This window comes from Rhea pennata, chromosome 2, assembly GCF_028389875.1.
Source record: "Rhea pennata isolate bPtePen1 chromosome 2, bPtePen1.pri, whole genome shotgun sequence".
Taxonomy (NCBI): Eukaryota; Metazoa; Chordata; class Aves; order Rheiformes; family Rheidae; genus Rhea; species Rhea pennata.
Genome location: NC_084664.1, coordinates 7771335 through 7784437, shown reverse-complemented (window position 1 = coordinate 7784437; position 13103 = coordinate 7771335). Strand labels below are relative to the sequence as shown.

Here is a 13103-nt window from a genome sequence, read left to right as displayed (position 1 = left end):
TCTCTTGTGGTAGCAACAGCAAATGTCATGGAAAATCAGCTGTTTAGTAGCTGTTGTGGGAGGTTGCCCTCGCCGGTTGGAAACTGGTTGATAGCAGGAGCACAGGGCTATAGCTCTGCTCTGCCACAGCTCTGCCAGTCCTCTGGAAAATGCAGGTATGGCTTTGATATCCTGGCAGCTGTCTTCCTCAGTGAATATAGCATAAGCTACTGTGACAACTTCTTGTAAGTAAAAGTCAGTTGAGTGCAAAATAAATGTGAAGTGGCCTTATGGCTGTAAAGTATAAACTATACAAGAGGTCCTTTTTTTTTTGAATTGAGGATGACAGAAGTGATACCTGGCCGTTGGAGTGACGTGAAAGACTGACTGAGATTGCCATCGTCATAAAAATGTGAGGGAAAATTTGAGCATTGCATCACAAATCTGATTTGGCATTAGAGTTGAGCTTAAAAAAAAAAAAAAAAAAAAAAAAAAAAAAAAAAACAGACTTGTTTTTTGTCTCCGATCTTGGAGATTCCCTTCTGCTTTCAACCATAACCAAACGAGACATCAGAAACTCTCTGAAGAAGAAAAAACATTAAATTTGAAATATCGCAAAAGGCATTTTTCAGAATTGAGAGTCTAAATTTCACTTCTGTGGCAGAGCTCCCTCCCCACCCTCAGCAAAAAAGTTTTCTCCAACATGCTTCAGTTCAGTTGACAAGTATCTTTCACACAGTAGGTCTGCTTCGGAAGTACCACGTTGCAGGTGTGGTGGTTTCTCTTCTACTCGACCTGCCTCTTAGAATATTTTCCAGCAGGCTAATTGCCGTTATGTTTTCCGCTGTTTGGAGGATTTCCTCTTGGAGTGAGGGAAGAGGAACAGGAATGTAACAAAAAAGGCTAACAAAACCTTGAAAAATAAACTTTTGCATAGTCTTAATTCCAAATCAGTACCAGTTGGAGCTGAAATCTCTGCCAGCCTTTCTTAGTTATCGGGACTACCGTAGTCTGTGGTCTCTACAAAAGTTTTCTGTCAGAGGGTGTAATGCTAAATCCGACGGATACAGGGAGGCATGGCGTTTATTCTTCCGTTAGGGCTTTGCAGGCTCCTTGTGCCAACACGTTACTGTGCACCTTTGGCAGAAGTTTTTAAAATGTCTCTCCAGAAACACGTGATTTTCTAGGGCACTTATTCCAAGGACAGTAAAGCAGAAGTGGAAGGTGTTAGTGGATAATACCCATGCTAGGCCCAGGAGTGAGAAAGCTCAGTCCAAGAATGGCTTCTCCCTAAGTTAATGGCAGAACAAACCTTCGATGTTTATCAGCTGGCATAAGATCAGAGCAGCCAGATATGTGGCAGGAGCTAGGGCTGCAGCACCGGCCAGTCAAGATGTACTGCCGATGACTTGCAACACTTTTGGAACAGTTCTTATCATTTCTTTTTTTAAGAGATCCTATTTTTTATAGGAAAAAAGAGATACATTAAGCATGTGCTCAGCATCTAGTCATGCATGCTTCTGGATGAAGAGGAACGGGAAGAAGAAACAAGTATCTATTTTGTATTCTGCAGAGCTATGCGTAAAGAGGAAATAAGTATCTGACATTTTCTTGCTTAACAAACTGGTTAGAATCGAGAGAGCAGTGCGTGCAGCCTGACCCTTGAAATACGCATTTTTTCCTTCTGTAAATGGTTATCTTTGCATGTATAATGCTATGAAGGAATGAAAGGTGGAAAAAATGTTAGGCAGGAGCCTCAGCTTGGGACTTTTTCGCAGAACTGAAACTATAATTATCTGCCTGTTTAAAATGTTCTCCAGCACAATATTAAGAAAGGTCTCATGCAAAGAGGTTCTGATATAGCCCAGTTATTTCTGTTTATAACTAGAGGCCTACTGTTCTGCATTTGATGATGATAGACAAAATAAGTATACCTCCATGATATTTGAGAGGTCCAAAGTAGAAGAGAATTATTGGGTAGGTTTCATGATACTTTTAATCATTAGGATACAATATTTGTATATTTTTAAGCTTGGGATTGTAAGTAGCAACTGAAATTTAGGTCCTAGGAAAAGAGTTATATCTACCCCTTCCTGTTTTTGAAAATTTCTGCTCAAAAGAGAAGTTATGGTTCCTTTCCCAGATGTTCCAGATTTCCTGAATCGCTTGCTCAAGCCTGACCGCTAGATATAAGTACCTGCTTAAACTCAGTTTTTTCAGTTTAGCCTCCAGCCTTCCTGAACAGCATGTGAATTACAAAAAGTAGTATTATAGGAACGTTAATATGTGCAGCTCAGAAGAGTTATTTCTTTAATTTTTTCCCCTGGAAAAGCACATAGCACACATAAGAGTTCATATTCTTTACTATCAAAGATGGGTAAAGGAAAATGATGGTAAATCCTTTGGCTAAATTAAAGTAAACAGGAGGGGATGTGTTTTTGTGTAACTTTCCATTAGGTTCCTAAAATTCTTCACAGAGATTCATCATTTAAGTCTTGTAGTAATCTGTATGTAATAATATAGTAATTCAGTTATTAACAGTGTTTATAAATGCTGTTTATAGCCAGATAGCTTTATATGGAGTATTTAAGTCATTTTTGGTCTTCATCAATTGCAAGAACAAGCCAATTATTACAGAAGCTTTTATTTAAGACCCTGTGGTGTCTGGTTCAGCCTCGGTCAAATCTGATAATGGTGAAACTTTAAGCCAAACAGAATGACTCTGCTTTTGGTTTTGAGATACTTGTTTACATTTGCATTTGCAAATGATTGCAATATGAAACATATGTCGGAAGGTGCTGATGAGGGTGGTGTTACGTAGTTCCGCTGGTGCTCGGTAGTTTGGTCCTTTGTAGATAGTTCCCATTGAACTTTCGTAGATGGAGCTTGAGGCATAATAATTTGTGATGAATACTTGGGTTTGTGGCCTAACGACTTGGGACCAGTGTGGCCAAAGGGAGCTGCTGCTTTGCTTTTCTTTTAACTTGGCATGAATTACTCCCATGTGCTTCAGTTCCAGTAATTCAATATTTTGTTCCTTATTTTTGTTGTTCATTATGTAACCAGAATATTTTCAAACACTTGTAAGGATTTTGCCTGGGTTGTACACATTTTTAAGCACAGTTTGGATTTAGTATGATTACACAATGTGATGTGATTAGACTTGTGGCTGTTCTGAATTCTGAAGGCCTTTGGCAAGCAAGCCATGCAGCCTTCTCAGCCAGTGGTAATTTTTAATTAAACTCTATTTAATCTCAAATTAAGCTTATGTGAAATTGCTATTTATTTATGTTTTAAGCAATTTTAAATGAGATGCAGGTGTGGTGTTAGCAAAGGACTGAATCATTGCATTTAAAGGGTGATGCCTTGCATCAGAGAGATTCTGTGTTAAGGACAAGGTTTGGTATTCAAGCCTCAGTTTTTCCCTTGCAGATCTTTGGCACCGAACATCAGGTGCTATCGGTCATATTGGTCATCACTCAGTATCTGCTTTCTTGATCGAACTGCTGCTTAACTTGACACTTGCAAAGAAAATATCATTATGCCTCTCTAAAAGTCCCAGGGTTGGAACACAAAATAGCATAAACAGAGCAGACAGCAGGAGGTGGAATATAATTGCAGTTTGTTTTTGCTAAAGACGAGCATGTGTCCTTGTCTTACGGCCTGATTTTCTTTGGTCTCATAGAATTGTGTGAGCCTCTCTGAGCTGTGAAAATGGGTTGGTTATTTCCTCTCTGCCTGCTCTGTCTTTTTCCTCTTTGCTGTGTATGTTACGTATTTTCACAACATTGACATGTTCTCATTCAGGTTTTGTTTATTGCCATAAATACTCTTTAAAATGAAATTATAGTCTCCACTAAAGGCAAGATATGCCATTTGCTGAGCAAGTGGCTCTATTTACATGGTAACTTCTTCTGAATTTTTTCTATGGGATTTTGATACCTCTCTTTGAGAGTTCTACCACAGGACTTTCAACTCTGGCTGTCCAGATGCCTTTTGCAAGGTGATGCAGTGCAAGCACTGCTAGGGGCTCCCTAATCACTTATTACATTGATTTCACAGGCAAGGGGAATCATCAGAGCCCAAATTGTTACTCACTAGTAAATGGATATGGATAAACCAGTGAGCATTTCAGAAATAAAACAGTGGACTTGAATCATGGGGTTATCTGGTGGAAGGAAGAAGACATTAATACAAGGCATCACTTTTTCCTCTGTCTCCTGACAGGATCTCAGCTCGTTTGCCATGCCATTCTTGGATGGTGATGTGGAGAGCACAGACAAAAATGCTTCTCGCAAGGTAAGATATTTCCAAAGCTTTTTCCTCACTGTAGTGGCTGAGTCCCTGCTTGATGCACACAATTATTAAAAAAGCCTGGAGTTTTAATCTGACCTGCTTTACCCATAGCCTCTTGGGAGAGGCACACCTGGGCAAAGGCAGTGACTTGTGCAGAAGACCTTACCATGACTGTGCTTATGCAGGGAATCCTTTAAAGGATGGCGATGTCTGTGGCGGTATTGCTTTAAATACTGCAGATGTTCTGTGTAACACTGTTGTAATTCAATGAAGTGACATTGCATAACTGTATTCTTAAGAATATAGTAAGCTACCAAGATCTGTGGTGTTGCTGCAGTAACACAGTGCCGAAATAGGAGTCTGTGGCTGCTGGCCGGTTTTCCTTGAATTGCCTTCTACAGGCTGCACTCTGACTGGCCGGGGTTTGCTTAACTGTTCGTTGTCCTTGATCTATCCATCCTTGCCTCTGGCAAAACAAACCGTGTTCATTTGCTGAAGCCAGAGCGGTAAATAAGGTGGGAAAGTGTCCCTCCACGATGTGGGATTAACTCAAGGTTATCCTGCTGGAGGCATTGCTATGCTTTGTTTTTCTAACAGGCTGCTATTAAATTAAACCAATACATTCACAGAGTTGCCATGCTTTGAAATAATGAGGTAAGCATATTCAACGGATAACCTTAGAAATTATTAGACAGCGCCCACACATTTTCAGAGCAACAAGAACTGTAGCTGGGATCTTTCATGTTCAAGTCCTGGGCTCATAATTTTCACGGAGCTTTGAAATACAAGTTGGTCTGCCAAATGTAAGCCTCCTACCAACCAAGCTACAGGCTTAGGGAGTGACTACTCAGAAAGCTGATCTGTAGCTACACAGCAGATCAGTTTGACTTGTGACAATACTTACAAGGGTATGGACATCTGTTAAGATTAAACCTGCTACAGGCCATTTGTCACAGTGTCAGCAGTTGTAGTTCAAGGCAGGTGAAGCAATAAATACCTTCCTGGTGAAGCTAATCTGCATCTAGAACACTAATAATTTAGCTCTCTTGGCAGCACAAGTTTCTATTCCTTTGCACCTCACAGCAAAGGACAATTGTTTAAAAATCTTCTGCAATCCATCAGTAGTTGAATATGTTTATAACATTGGCCTTGTTCTTTTCTGCATTGGACCTTTTAAGACTGTGACGTAGGAGTTCGTGATGGACACAAAGGAAATCATGTAGATGTCGGGGAAGCTGAAACAAAGTGTTACCAAAAGACACTTGTTTGATGGGTTTGGATAAAGTGAGCAATACGATGTTTTTGGAAAGTGTTGTCATGCTGGAAAAGGACAAGTGTTTCTAGGTAAAAATTGATTTCTTCATTTATCACTTCCGTTTCCCAAAGAATAGTGACAAGCTACACGAGTTGCAGTCCTCAAAAAATATACCAAAGCTAACCTTGTTCATGGGCACTACTGTATGATGTCTCCTAAAAGTCTGCCTTTAGCATTTATGATGCCTCTGTGTTTTCTCTTAGTAGTCGTGTGGTTCTCTTCTGATGAGTGGTTGTCTTGGCGAGAGCTAAAGCAGCATCTCAATAGTCACCTGTTTTTGCAGTTTCAGTGAATGATATTTTTCTCCCTAAACTTGACTCAAGTTCTCCTAACAGAAGTGGTGTTCACTTCAGAATAGCCAGAGAGGGGCTTGACATCTGAAATTGCTTTTTAAACTTTTTTCGTTGAGCGTGTAAGATCCAGAGTTTCTAATATTGTACTTAGAGCTCTGTTCAGCACATACAACAGAACGGTAAGAAACCAATTGACTCAGCCAAACCAAACTTCTGATAAGATCATCCGCTAAAGTCCATTTCCATCCATCTCATCCTAAGTATCACTTTTTTCCTCGATGCATGGGATGGGATCTTTGCTGTTAGTGAATGCTGACCCACATCAGACTGCAGTATTTTATGTCATTCTGAGTAAAAGTATGGCCATCTCTGCTGAGGCTACAGAAAAAAGTGCCTGAGTTACTGTTCACTTTCTAGTTAAATGATTTTGCTTTGTTCAAGTTTGAAATCACAGTCTAATGTGTAACTTCTGTGTACTAAAAATATTAAAATTAGTATTAAAATACTAATACTAAATTATTTCTTTAGTAGCGTGATTTTTCTGTTAACTCCTCATATTGGAGAGCAGCAATTGATCAGGGATCTCTCTTTGCACTTAACTTCTCTATTGCCTGGGCTGTAGATCAAGCTAGAGGAGAGCAGTTCACAACCTTTCTTTCTGACCTACCGTTAATTTAATTTGGCTGGTCTTTGTGACAGGCTTTTAGAAACTATATTAACATTTTTCTCAAAGATTCTCGTCACTCGACCACAAAAGTGTCTCACATTATCTGATGACAACAAACCTCATTACACAGCTAGGGAACTGAAGTGCAGAAAATTCTTTGCTCAGGTTCAGGTAGGATTTTTTTGCCAGCTTGGTGATGTGCCATGCATTTCCTGAGGCCGAGTGCCTTAATCACTTATCTCTAATGTAGTTTTTAATATGAGCAGTAAGTGATGTATTCTTCCTTTATGACCTGATGACAGGAAGGGAATAGGGAGCTTCAGTTTTCCTCTTTCTCTCTTCAAAGTGGAGATTATAATCTGCTGCTCTGAAGACTCTTGTGTAGAAGGTTTTGGCATGATGTGATGCATATAGGTAGCTCTTGCAGCTCTTGTTCCTGTGGTAGACACTCTGAGCCTTCCTGTATCCTGACCGCGTACATTAATCCTTCTGCTGGTGGCTTCCTCCAAAACAATTGGTATTGTTGACTGGCCAGTGCTCCTGGCTGGGACTGTCCTGAGATGACTTGAATCCTTCTTAGAAGGACTTTAGAGGATAACTTAATACAGCAGTATAGAAGGGATAACCAGGAGCTGAGAAGCAATTAGATATACTGGAACTCTTCAGTCTGGGAAAAAGACAGTGGAAGAGGGGCCTTGCAGTGGCCTGGGAAATCGTGAACGGTAAGGAAGAAGAAAACAGAAAGCAAGTCTGGTTTGACAGAATAGCGGTCAGTGATGAGTGCCCCTCTGTACCAAAAATGGCATTATCCGTTTTAGAGGTATTGACACCTTGAATCCTTCATCTCAAATGTGGATTACTGGATGAGATGTAGAAATTATAGGAAACCGCTAGTCATTGCTTTTGGTTGAAAGCCAGGGATTGTGAATGATTTAGAGAAGAAAATGACATGAAAAGAAAACTGTCCACAGGACAACAACTTGCAAAGCATGTATAGAGGAGGGGATAGGAAGAAGAAAAGAAATCTGAGCAAGTATATCGATCTATTGCTTTATGGAAATAATAGAATTGTCATAAAATATGAAATAAAGTTTAGAAAAGAAGTGTTCATTAGCAGTTCTTTTCTCTGCATGGAGAAAAAGAAGGTGAGATGTTTATCTTGGATGACAATGGTGACTGTCCTACTAATTATTTAAGCGTATTCGAAACAGAAGGTGCTAAAGGTAGAAATTTTAAAATTAGATCCAAATAACTCAGAAAAAAACAGTATTGAAATAACTGTCAGGGCTTTCTCTGACACACTGGTGCTAATTATGAATGACTCTTGGAGCAGAAGTGAAGTTCCAAAAGACTGTAAAAAAGCTGCCATGAATATTGTGTTAATATTCAAAATGTTTGCATTTAGGATAATTTACAGGTTTTTCAGTCTAACAGTAGTCCTGGTTAAAACAATGAAATGTCTAATGTTGGATAATTAATGATGCTGTTACAATAGACTCAATTTCATTGAAGTGAAGTAAGCGCAAATGGTGCTTACTGAACAAATTTGAGTTTTTAAATGCAATTATATATTTGGATGAAAAAGGTAATAGAATTGGCATGACATATGTATAAAATCAGTACTACAGTATGCTTTGATTTGAGAAGCTAGAATGATACTAAATAAACATGGAGTCTGTTAAGTGAATAAAAACTGAGCTGATCAAGTAAATTGAGGCTGCGGACTGGAAATTTTGTAGGCAGACAAACATTCTGTTGCTATACTATATAACACTTCATCAGTGATCTGAAAGAAATATAGACTCATCACTGATAACATTTATAGTTTGTACAAAAATGAGAGTGGAAGACAGTGGTAAATAATGAACAGGAAACTCTCCAGTGCAGCATGATCTGAATCACTTAAAACTCATTTTGCAAGCAGCAGAACTCATTCCAGTTGGGTCAAACTGGGATGAGTTACACCTAGGAACAAATGATGTGAACTTTACTTCTGGGAAGTTTTTTATGGCTTTGATTAGGTTTTGAGTATAATGGTAGAAAAACAGTTCTACACGGATTCTGGATGTGATACTGGGGCTAGCGGATTAGTTTGTTTGGTTTTTTGGATGTACAAACGAAGGAATAGGGCAAAAAGTAGGCTGTTACCAGTGCATTTGGCACTGTCTTGCAGTTCTGCTGTCAATAAAGAAGGAAAATGTTGACGAACCGGGATCAAAAAAGAACTGAGGAATGACTCCCATACTGAAGGACTGGTTCTGGTCCCAGCATTGTTTTTCTGCTTTGTCCAGTGACTCATAAATGGGAACTGCACAAGCAACCCTTGGAACAGGGAGGAGAACCAAAAATCCTGCACTTTTTAAGTCCCCCGTCACTGGCTATCCGAGTAAATCTGCCTTTAGTTTATTTTTCCCAGCCTTTTAGTTTTCTGTTTCTTTCAGTGAACTGGCTTCAGCGGGAAGGGTGGGGAGTGTATCCTGGACAGTGCTGGAGCCACAACACGAGGCACGGGCGGCGTGGGCCGCGGATGCCGCGAGCCGCGGTGGGAGGGCATGGGCGACGACTGCTGCCGTGCTGGGTGGGTGGCTCCTTCCCCTCCGCTGCCTTGAAATAAATGCAGTGTGGAGGCAGAGGTTAGGAAGTGGAGCCGGGAGCCTCCTGCTGTCACCCAGACCCAGCGAAGTTTCCTCACGCCTTGCCTTTCCTCCAGCCTGTGCTGCCTGCGCGCAGTCCTGCCTGCTGCCCCCTGACCCGGATCGTCCCGTACAGCAGTGCGGGGCGCTCTCATAGCCTCCCACGTCCGCCAGCCTCATCCCATTGTGTTTTAATTTTGGGAAGTGACATTGTGTTTTAATTTTGGGAAGTGACATCCCTGATCCCGTAAGATACTCTGTCGTCTCAGTTGTTATTGCTCATGGGCAACCAAGGATGCTAACGGTGGCGAATGTAACCGCACAGTGTCTGCGAGAGCACATCCTTCATTATCGTTCAGCCTAATCAAGGCAGCTCTTATGAATCTATGAGCTCTTTTATTCCCCCAGAATGAGAGAATCATCCAATTAAGTTTATCAAAGAGCTTTTTTATTGAGATTCAGTGGAAGGGCAGGAAATAAGTGCAGACTTCTATCTGGTGTGTAGTCTCTAATTGTGTTTACTGTCCCTGTCAAGGATGGTGGGAGGCAATTCTTTTCCTGTTATTCTCCTTTCTTTCTTTCTCCTTTTTTATTATTATTTTTTTTAAGTGGAGAGGCATAATAAAGGTCAAATAACTCGCTGTTATAAAAGCAAAACAAACCTCCAGTGCTCCATAAATGTTCTAACTATTCAAAATGGAGCAAAAAGGAGGCGAGCTCAGGAGCATTTAATACCTTCAACTTAAATTTAGAAGCATTTTGAAACATTATTTACTTTGAGCCCCTCCCTGTTCAAGACATTTTTTTTCAAACTGTTCTGAAGGTGAATATAAATTCACAAGAAGCTGAATCAGGGCCTGAGATTTTTCGGGAATACTGAGAACTGCAAATCCCATGGCACGCAGGAAGGTGGTTCTGGTAGGAGTCAGACAGCTCAGATCGGAGCCATAGATATGTCCTGGGAGAGACGAATCAGTGGAAGCTGAGACGGGAGGATCCAAGGATACTTTAGCCCAGTGGTTCCTGATGTGGGCAACAAGGACATCCTCGTGAGAAGGCGATGTGTCTACAACAGGTCAAGGATGTGTTCCTGGAGCAGTCTGCAGGGAAGCAGAGGGCTGGGAGGAGGTGCTGAGGCAGGGGCAAGGGCAGTACCTGGGTTTCCTCTGCTCCAGTACAGTCTCTGCCTGGTCTTGGCCTGAGTCTTCTTGGCAGCACTCAATCCTGCCCATGTTCCCATTCAGGCATTTTTTCTTGCCACAGGGCCTAGCCGTGTTTGGTGGGACTCTTCCCTTCCCCGCAGTTATGTGGTTCTTAAATTCTAGATCGGGAGCAGCAATGGATTCACCTGGAAGACTTCAGCTGGTAAAACAGAGAGCAGGGATCAGATCTGTTACACAGTGCAAGAAAACAAATTACTATGTCGGGGAGACTTCAGTGAGTGCATGAGAAGAGGCCAGACTGAGATAGATAGTGTGTGGATGATGGGAGACTAGTTTGTGGCAAAGTATGAATAGTTTGGTCTCTTAGCACATAGTATTTGGGATTATCATGTGATAGTGATTAAATGTCTTCATCTTCAGTCTTTTTGGTAAAATAAACTGAAGAGTTATGAGTTAGGTAAGAAAATACCTAAAGGGAAAGATGATCTGCAGATATTGGTGGGTGAAGGGATAGCAGTTTCCCCAAGCCCATTCCTAGGACTGGTCGTTGCCAATATACCTGAGACAAAAAACCAGAAGCATGCTAATGAAATTTGTTGATGATGCAGACAGAAGTTTTTTTTTCCGTCTCTCCTGGGATGTACCTGCAGCTCTCTGGGCTGACAGAGAGAAGGACCTTCTGCAGGAAGATCTGGATACCTTGAGAATGGTTGAATCTTAATAGCACAGGAGACGTGGTTGCTCACTCGGGACGTGTCTGTAGTAGTAGTAAATAAAACAGGTCAGGGACCATTCTTTTGGCACGGGAGCAGAGGGCTTTGGCCCAGCTCCTGTCGTGCAGCTGTACTCATGCACTCACTAGAACAAGGTGGCCACATGCAACCTGGGGCTGTCGCTGGCCTGTGCTGTCCCTGTGCCCAGGCAGTATGTGGGGAGTTCTCACCGCACAAGGTAAATCCACCTCGGGTTGCGGGTTAGCAGGGCCGGACAACTGCAGGGCGGCTTGAGGCTGCATCTAGCTGTGTTTCACTCCTTGGTTGGGTGTAGTCTGGGACTCGTAATGGTTTATGCCAGGGTTTTGTCGTCTAGGAGTTTATCTTTTGAAAATGATGGGGAGAAAAGATGGAGCTTTGCTGGCCCATCACAGATGGCTTGTGCCGACAGTGCGTAGTTGTGAGAAAGGAAGAGGGGATGAGGAATAGAGAAATATTCCTGCATGCAGCTGAAATGACAGAGGGGAGCTTTGAGGTTGCTGTTACCTAGCTGCGGACTTAGGGCTGTTCCGGGCACTACTCGCTTGGAGCTGAAATTTCCACCTTTCCAGCATAAGCAGTTTTAAGGTTTAGGGAATGCACGCTTAGGCACAGAGCTCCAAGTTCCTCTGTATGCTCTCCATAAAGCCAAAACTAGGGATATTGCGTGTGTGTGTGTGTGTGTGTGTGTGTGTGTTTTTAATAAGGTGAGCTATCATAGTACTTAGGGTAATTTTTCAATTTGTTTGATTAGACCTCGTTTGTGCCTTGATGTGTATTGTACTTTTATTGTTTGTTTGGATTACTTATCTCCAAAAGCCTAATTATCCGGTCAGGGTCGGAAGAGCCACGGCACCACGTGTATTGATTAGGTGTGTTTCATGTGTCTACTCATGCCCGCGGTGCTGGTTTTCCTGCACCAACACAAGATGATGTGAAAGGGTCATTAGTGTGGGAAAGTAGATTGCAGTACTTTTTTGGCCTTTGCAACACAGCTGGGAAAATAGTTGTATTTCAAAAGCACATATGGGAGTTTTGTGCCCACCTGCCAGTAGTAAATTCAGGAAATGAATCCAAAAGCACGAAGAACAGGCTGATGATGTATCCAGCTCTATAACCTTCTTCCAGCACCACTGCTGGAGTCATTATATCACATCTGCGTGAGGCTGTGTAGTTTATATCTCAGCGGAGACTCTTCTGCATTTCCACCTGAGGCATGAAAGTTCATATTGCCTTTTACATTCATATTCATATTTATGTGTATTTATATTCGTATTGCCCTCCTACTGGCTTTTTTATATGCTGTGGTAACTGTTGTTGCTGTTGGTTTTGCTTATAGAGAGGCACCTAATCATCTTTTAAAACTTGTAGTCCATTAGCCTCAAATAATATTCTATAAAGGAAATACTGCTGCAGTTCCCAGAGTAAAATCACAGGTATTTATCATCCTTGATGGTGTGACTTGTGTATAATTAACGTACAGAATAGCTGGGAAGGAGCTCGTTGTAGTAATTTCCTTTAATTTAGTAGCACGCACATGTGTATTTAGCAGTGTGCCCCCTGGTGCTCAGACGATTAGGTAATTCTGCTGCCTAGCGCGAGGAGAGGAAAGACGCTGGTTGTGATTGCAATAAATAAAAACATCCTGCTGCTCCTATGCAGATTTTGAGCACAATTTGCTTTTACGTCTGACTTGTACTTACAGGGGATGCTGCAGTCATTTCACAAATGTTCTTTGGCGTTTTGCATTTCTAGAATTGCTTTCGCACGTTTCCGTAGTTTTTTAGAAGGGTCTCTCGTGAGTGTTTTCCTATAACTAAATAAGCATGCACAAAAAGATGCATGAAATATTAAAGATGGCACCAAAATGCCTTCCTTCTCTTAGCTTTACAAATTTCATGGCTTGTCACTTTAGGAAAAATTACAGTGAAATTGCCCTCCTCGAAACAGTTCTGAATTACAGCAGTCGTGGCAGATTTGTGTCGTACTTAATAGTGAGCTCAGA

General features: G+C 41.4%; 1 protein-coding gene across 2 annotated transcripts in view; it reads left to right on the top strand.

Annotated features, from left to right (window-relative positions):
- The window catches only part of PRKAG2 (protein kinase AMP-activated non-catalytic subunit gamma 2), a 216322-nt gene that overhangs the window by 64496 nt on the left and 138723 nt on the right, over window positions 1-13103 (top strand). For both annotated transcript variants that reach the window (XM_062568789.1, XM_062568790.1), the window contains exon 2: window positions 4207-4278. In XM_062568789.1, coding sequence (XP_062424773.1) covers window positions 4207-4278 — 72 coding nt within the window. The remainder of the gene's footprint in view (window positions 1-4206; window positions 4279-13103) is intronic.